At 44.5% G+C, this 8,028-nt stretch overlaps 1 protein-coding gene across 1 annotated transcript in view; it reads left to right on the top strand.

Moving 5' to 3' along the window:
- Positions 1-8,028, top strand: part of LOC109926515 (calcitonin gene-related peptide type 1 receptor-like) — a 45,420-nt gene that overhangs the window by 32,920 nt on the left and 4,472 nt on the right. Inside the window, exons 7-8 of the mRNA XM_048618820.1 lie at positions 3,930-3,990; positions 5,794-5,860. Coding sequence (XP_048474777.1) covers positions 3,930-3,990; positions 5,794-5,860 — 128 coding nt within the window. The remainder of the gene's footprint in view (positions 1-3,929; positions 3,991-5,793; positions 5,861-8,028) is intronic.

The raw sequence follows: 8,028 nt of genomic DNA, 5'->3' as shown, positions 1-8,028 counted from the left end.
CCCCTTTTCTGATGAAGGGTCGAGGCCCGAAACGTCAGCCTCTCTGCTCCTATGATGCTGCTTGGCCTGCTGTGTTCATCCAGCCCTGCACCTTGTTGTCTTGAACTAGGCATTGTGTTAGCTTGGGAATTTGGTGAGTCACGGAATAATAATAGCTAATTTTAAAGGTTAATCTCTTCTGAAACCTGGTCTAGTTTGCATTTAGCCTACATTTATTCTTAAAGTGAAGATTTTTCATTCTTAGCCAGGCTAAACAATTTCAGTTTCGAGAGGCAGCCACAGTCAGTTAATTAGGTAGCTCGTTTGTTATGATATGGAGGTAGACAGCCAAATCAATTCATTGCTTGCACAGTTTTGAGCCCCTTATCTAAGGAAAAATGTACTTGCATTGGAGGCAGTCCAGAGAGGTTCACTAGAGGCTGTCTCATGAGGAGAGGTGGAGTAGATTAGCCAGTATTTTTTGGAATATAGAGGGATTAGGGGCAATTGTAGTGATTGTAACAAGGTCAGCCAGCTGGACCTCATAGAATCTGAGTTCCCTGATTGGAACTGTAGATTGGTAGAGGGGAGTGTGCATTGGGACCTGGGTGTCCTTGTACACCAGTCGCTGAAGGTCAGCTTGCAGGTACAGCAGGCAGTAAAGAAGACAAATGGTATGAAAGCAAACAGAATGGGGCTAGAGATTGGAGACAAATTATTGAACTTAGTGTTGAGCCAGGAAGACTGTAAAGAGAGCTGTTTCTTTTCCTGAACACCTCTATCAATCTATTAACGTCTCTCAACCTTCTCTTCTCCAAGGAAGCTTCTGCAGAATCCATGGCAGTCTAGTCTGGATTCTTCATCATCAAGAGGAGTTCTTCGCTGAAGACCAACTGAGCTTTAGAGACTGTGAGGTCTGGGTCACTGGCAGTGTGGCAGTGTAGGGCAGCTGCAGTATGCAGCTTCCATATTGGTTATTACTCGAAGAAATGGCAATGAGACATGCAGATATTCTGAGAAAGCTCTGTTCGGTCATCCTTCCTCCCATGGGGGTGTGAGATATCAGTCCTACCATTTGCGGGGGTGCAGAGTGGAGCAAATCAGAGACACTCCCGAATTTATGTGTCTGGCTTGAAGTTATAGGGAGAGGCTGGATAGGCTGGAACTGTTTTTCACTGCAGCGTAGGAAGCTGAGAGGCGATCTTATAGAGGTTTATAAAATCATGAGGAGCGTAAATAAGGCAAATAGTAAAGGTCTTTTCCCGAGGGTAAGGGAGTCCCGAGGGTAACTAGAGGGCATATTTTTAAGGTGCAAGAGGAAAGATATAAAAGGGACCTGAGGGGCAACTTTTTCACACAAGAGGGTGGTGTGTGTATGGAATAAGCTGCCAGAGGTAGTGGTGGAGGCTGGTACAGTTACAACATTTAAAAGGCATCTAAATGGGTATATGAATAGTGTCATAGAGTCATCCAGCACGGAAAGAGAGCCTTTGGTCCAACCAGTCCATGCTGAACATAATCCCAAACTAAACTAGTCTCACCTGCCTGATCCTGGCCCATATCCCTCCAATCTTTCCTATACGTGTACTTATACAAATGTCTTTTAAACGTTGTAATTTTACCCAAATCCACCACTTCCTCAGGAAGTTCATTACATACGCAAACCATCCTCTGTGGAAAAATTTTCCCCTTGTCTTTTTTGAATCTTTCTCCTCTCACCTTAAAAATGTGCCTCCAGTCTTGAAATCCCCCATCCTAGGGAAAAGACAACTATCATTAACCCTATCTATACCCCTCATTATTTTATAAACTTCTATAAGGTCGCCTCTCAACTTCTTACATTCCAGTGAAAGAAGTCCCAGCCCATCCAGCCTTTCTTTATAACTCAAAACTTCCATACCCGGCAATATCCTGGTAAATCTCTTCTGAGCCCTCTCCAGTTTAACAATATCCTTCCTATAACTCGGCAACCAGACCTGGACACAGTATTCTAGAAAAGGCCTCACCAATGTCCTGTACAACCTCAACATGACTTCCCAACTTCCATAATCAAAGGACTGAGCAATGAAGGCAAGTGAACTAAACGTCTTTTTACCACCGTGTCTATATGTGATGCAAACTTCAAAGGATTATGTACCTGAACCTCTAGGTCCCTCTGTTCTACAACATTACCCAAGGCCTTATCATTATTTGTATAAGACCTACCCTTGTTTGATGTACCAAAATGCAATACCTTGCATTTATCCAGGTTGAACTCCATCTGCCAATTTTTCAGCCCATTGACCCATTTGATCAAGATCCCTTTGTAATCTGAGAAAACCTTCTTCACTGTCTACAATACCAACAATTTTGGTGTCACCCACAAACTTATTAACCATGCCTTCTATATAGGAAAGGTTTGGAGGAATATGGGCCAAATGCTGGCAAATCGGACTAGATTAATTTAGGATATCTGATCGGCATGGACGGGTTGGACTGAAGGTTCTGTTTCCATGCTGTATAACTCTATGGTATGAATGTTTGTGGCTGCCGTTACCATTCCCACCATCAGGCTACATATCTTTGAGTTGAAATCCACGTCTTCTCTTTCTACTGCAGATGGAGAGGCCAGCTGCCGCTGCTCTCCCAACCTTTTCACAACTGGTCCCAGTGAGTCTGCCTTTCTGCCCTGATCAGCAGAGCCTGGGAGCACAGGACCATGTGGCTCCTCATTGCAGCAGCTGTCTCTGCCACTCTGCTCGTCCCTTGCTTACCACTCACCGTGAGAATTGCCAAGTGCATTCCCAACTACCCAACGAAGAGGGCCAACCCAAGTGGGCTGGCATTTGCGCTATTGCCCACAACACTGTATCTTGTGATAGAGGTGTCCACTCCCCTGAGGAGTCTTTGTCCTCTCCTGGGGAGCGGCTCCCAATCTTCAGGTAGTTGCCCTGGAAAAGCAAAGGAAAAGACAATAGCAGGTGATGGAGTTTTTGAGATGTTGATAAGATACAGTAAAGATATGATCGGAGTTGTGATGCTCTGAGGCTCAAGACGCAAGTCTGAAAGATTACAGTTTCCCCGTCAGTAATACACAAGGTGCTTGAGGGCATACTGGTGTTCAGATCTTCTTCCTGTACTGGAGAAATGTTATTCAGTCCCTCCAGCCCTCCTATAGGCTGTACCACCTCCCTGGCACTTAGCACTCCAGGTTCTCTTAAGGGACAATAGTTGAGTGCTGGGGGGGTGGGGGGTGGGGGGCGCCCGATGGAGTTGCTGCATATGGATATGGGGAAAGTATGAGATAGGTGTGACACAGGCATACAGAATATGAGTGGCATGCCTGTGAGAAATTAGGACACAGCCATCTCAGGATATGGAGGGAGAGTGAGGGGAATTGAATGAGATCTGATAGGACAAATGGACGAGTGAGACTTCTGGCAGTAGAGAAGGAGAAAGAGGGAATTGTGCATTTGGAAAAAACTAGACTGATTTGATTGATGCTGGTGAACATGATGTGGGGGAGGGTAGGAAGACTGAAGCAACAGAGCGGGAAGGGTCCCACTGCAGAACTTGGCTGCCAAGAGCCATCCTTGATCTATAGTCATGACATTCTGATCATTTCCTGGACAATATTCAGGATCTCAGTCCCACTCCTGCTACTCATTTCTTCTGCCACCTCCATCAGGCCTCCTCCTTGGCAGCAGCTGGTGATGAAGAGGAACTTCCCCTTGAGCCTTTCTCCTACAATACAAGCAAAGCATCTGTAAAATGGATGCCAGTCATTGCAGTTCTTCACACCTTGTGGCTCCTGTCCATCAGCCCTCTTTATAGAAACCTCCTGACCACACCTGGAACTTCAGTGCTGTCCAGGTCCTTTAAATAGGCAGAGGAATATTGTGCCATGTGACCCACCACTACTGTATCATTGAATCTCTGAAGGAATTGATGCTGTCTCTCTGTTTTTTCAGGGTTCCCATTGATTCCAGCCATTATACACGCAGCTGCCAGAAGCAAATATTTCAACGACAAGTAAGAAAATTTATACCTGCTTGCCTTGGGCTCTGCATAGGAGCTAGGCTTTGTTACTGTGAGACAGCACAGGCCAAGGAAAATGACTGAATATCCACTATATAATTCCACAAAACACGAGTTGGAATCTAGCCAAGAACACCCCTCCCTACCCCACACCCCACCACAAAAATGGGTGATCAGAGCAGTGAAAAATTGGGATAGGGAAAGAGGCAAAGTTGGTTGGAGAGTTGACGGACAAGTGGGAACATAGTGAAAGCAGGTTGATGAAATCATTGAGATGAACAGGGAACTGCAAGATGAAGAGAGCTCTGTGCCCGTATCTTTAAGGAATGCAGAATGGAGCTCTGTGTGACACAGAGCAGGATTTAACTCAATTGGTCAGGATTTCAGTGGACACAACTCTTTGTCAGTGCAAGTGCAGTGGGCTTGGGGATTCTCCTCATAACTAGCTTCCATTGCTGAACCAGGATCGAGGTTAGTTCAGTTACTCTGATGTCTGCCAGACTGAAGCTGGAGAATGGCTGGAGTAGGCCCTGGATATAGTGGCTTAGCCTATTCCATTGGCTGCCTTGTTATCAATCTCCCAGACTTTCCAACACTTCCATTTCAATCCATTTACAAACTCTCTTGGGAATGATCCCACCACCCCCTTCCCTATAATTCCACTAGTCTCAATGAATAGACCAGTCCTAAGCCCAAGTACCTCTTAATGGCCCCATGGGATTTGGAGATCTAAAAGATGGTGACCCTGTTTTTGCAACAGGAGAGACTTTCTCCCCAGTCTCATGATTCAAGGAAAGTGGCAGAATCCTCTCCACGTTGTTTGATATTAAAAACCTCTTCTTTTGCTTTATTCTTTCATGAGATGTGGGCAACGTCCCAGCACTTGTTGCCTCTCCCTAGGCCATTTCAGAGGGCGGTTAACAGTCAATTTCATTGCAGTGGATTTGGACTTAGGTAGAGGTCAGACCAAGTAAGGACAGCAGGACATTAGGGAACCGGATGGATGTTAAAAAATCATGATGGTTTATTAATTGAATTTAATTTCCACCAGGTGCTGTGGTGGGAATTGAACTCATTTCCCCAGGCCAATGGCCTGGATGTCTGGATTACAAGTCCAGTAATATTGCTATTTCACCACCATCTCTCAACTTGTCCTTTAGAATCAAGTGCTGGGCTTTTATATGGCTCACTTTGAGCACCCAGCTTTTCCAGTAAAAATCACATGGGGTGAATGCTGTGTGCTGCGGTCAGTTGCTGCTGTCACTATTCTTGATAAAGTAAATTCACTAATTTGATAAAAACAAAATACTGTAGATGCTGCAAATCTGAAACAAACATACAAATTGCTGATCTGCCAGGTCTGGCAGCATTTGTGGAGAAGGAAACAGAGTTAATGTTTTGAGTCCAGTATGACTCTTCTCCAGTTCACTGTCTGATGGTTAACACATTCTTCCAACAATCTGTGAGCTATTTCAACAACAACATGAATGAATGTTTGAGCACAGATTGCAACAGTTCAAGAAGGCAGTTTACTGCCACCTTCCCCAGGGCAACTAGGGACCTCTGGCTCAGAGACAAGGACACAATCCACTGTGAAACAAGACCTCCAAGAGCCAATCACATCTCAGTAAATAAACTGGGGACAATAGTTTCTACAAGGTAGAGGATGCTATTTCCTGGGATCAGTTCAATAATGCAACAGCCCTGCGTGTATCATCCATCACTGATGGATAAAAAAATGTTGGGAATTGATCGGGCTAGTTTCACCAACTGAATCTGCTCTTCCATTTTCTCTAGTTGCTGGATCAGTTCAGGCACTCATCTCCTGTACATCATTCATGGTCCAATATGTGCTGCCTTATTGGTATGTACCTTATTCCTTTTTTCGAAACTCGGCATGAATTGATTTAAGATCAGGGCACGATTTGGGAAAATCGCAAGATATTGTACAGGTACATCAAGGGGAACAGAATAACCATGGAAAGAGTACGGCACATTAGGGAACAAAGCAGCAATCTGTGTGTGAAGCCAGAGGCCATTGGTAGAATGTTAAACAAATACTTCACATCTGTCTTCACTCGGGAGAAATGAATTCAAGAAGATAGACTTTTGTGCAGATTGATATAAGAAGTGAGGAGGTATTGGAGATATTTATGGGTTGTACCCCAGGCTGCTGTGGAAGACAAGGGAGGCAATGACAGGGGCCCTGACGAAAATTTTCAATTCCTCGCTGGCCACAGGTGAAGTGCCAGAGGATTGGAGGACAGCTAATGTGGTTCCACTTCAAAAGAAGTGTGGTAAAGATAAACCAGAAAACTATAGACCTGTGAGTCTCACATTAGTGGGAGGGAAACTATTGGAGAAAATTTTGAATGAGAAAATTCATCTCCATTTAGTGAGGCAAGGTTTGATCAGGAATAATCAGCATGGTTTTGTCAGAGGGAAGTGTTGCCTAATGAATTTGACTCAATTTTTTGAGGATGTGACCCAGTGTATAGATGAGGGTAGGGCAGTTGATAAAGTTTATATAGATTTCAACATGGCCTTTGTCAAAGTCCCACATAGGAAACTGATAAATAAATTAAAAGCTCAGGTGATCCATGGCAATTTGGTAGTTGGATCCAAAATTGGCTTAGTTACAGGAGCCAGAGGGTGGTGGTAGAAGGCTGTTTGTGTGATTGGAGCCTGGTGTGCAGTGACATACCACAGGGATCAGTGCTGGGTCCCTTGTTGTTTGCGACATGTTTAAATGATGGAGATGAGAATGTGGATGATGGCATGATAAGTAAATTTGCAGATTAACCAAAGATTAGCCAGGTGGTTAAAGGTGTTAGGTTATAGGAGGATATAAATGGATTGGTCAGATCAGTGGTAGATAGTTTAATCCTGATAAGTGTGAGGTGATCCGCTTTGGAAGAAGTAACAAGACAAGGGAGTATTCAATGAATGGCAGGACACGAGGAAGCTCAGAGGAACAGAAGGATCTTGGGGTGCTTGTCCACAGATCTCTGAAGGTGGCAGGGCAGGTTAATAGGGTAGATAAGAAAAAATTTAGGATGTTTGCCTTTTTCAGTTGTGGCGTAGATTATAAAAGCAGGGAGGTTACGTGGAGTTATACGGGACTTTGGTATGCCACAGCTGGAGCACTGTATGCAGTTCTGGTCTCTGCACTATAGGAAGGATGTGTTTGCACTGGAGGGGCTGCAGAGGATTCTCACCAGGATGTTGCCTGGGATGGAGAATTTCAGTGATGAAGAGAAGCTGGATAAGCTCGGGTTGTTTTCTTTGGAGCAGAGAAGGTTGAGTGGGGACCTGGTAGAGATGTATAAGAATATAAGGGGCATGGACAGGGTGACTAGAAAGGAGCTCTTCCCTTTAGTTGCAGGGTTAATAACAAGGGGATATACTTTTAAAGTGAAAGGCAGGAGCTATAGAGGGGATTTGATGAAACATTTTTTTATCCAGAGAGTGGTGAGGGTCTGGAAAGCACTGCCTAGGAGGGTAGTTGAGGCACGAAACATCCCAATCTTTAAAAAGTACTTGGATGAGCACTTGAAATGTTATAACATTCAAGGCTACGGTTCAACTGGTGTAGATTTACAAGTAGTTTTTTAATTGGTGCAGATTCAATGGGCTGAAGGGTTTCTACTGTATTGTGTGACTCTGTCGTTATTGCACTGTCCTCCACCCCTCACTCATAAAATGTATTTATTAAACATGAGAGAAGTCAGGCGAGACTTTTCTTACGGTGATGATCAGGCACTTGTATAGCGAGAACGTACTTTCCCCATTTCCAGTCCATGCTTCAACACTGCCTAGGCCCTGCCTTTTTGCACACAGCCTCCTTCAGTACCTGAGGAGTTGTAAATGGGACTGAACTTTCATTGAGCAAATCAGCAAACACTCCCACTCGTGACCTTGTGATGGTAACTGATGAAATGGATGAAAATGCTTAAGCCCAGGTCATTGCTTAAAGGACCTCTGCAGCAACAGAGATAGTAAGAACTGCCGATGCTGGAGTCAGAGATAACA

Source organism: Rhincodon typus, chromosome 41, assembly GCF_021869965.1.
Source record: "Rhincodon typus isolate 14 chromosome 41, sRhiTyp1.1, whole genome shotgun sequence".
In the NCBI taxonomy this organism is placed as follows: Eukaryota; Metazoa; Chordata; class Chondrichthyes; order Orectolobiformes; family Rhincodontidae; genus Rhincodon; species Rhincodon typus.
This window is presented reverse-complemented; position numbering and strand designations above follow the sequence as displayed.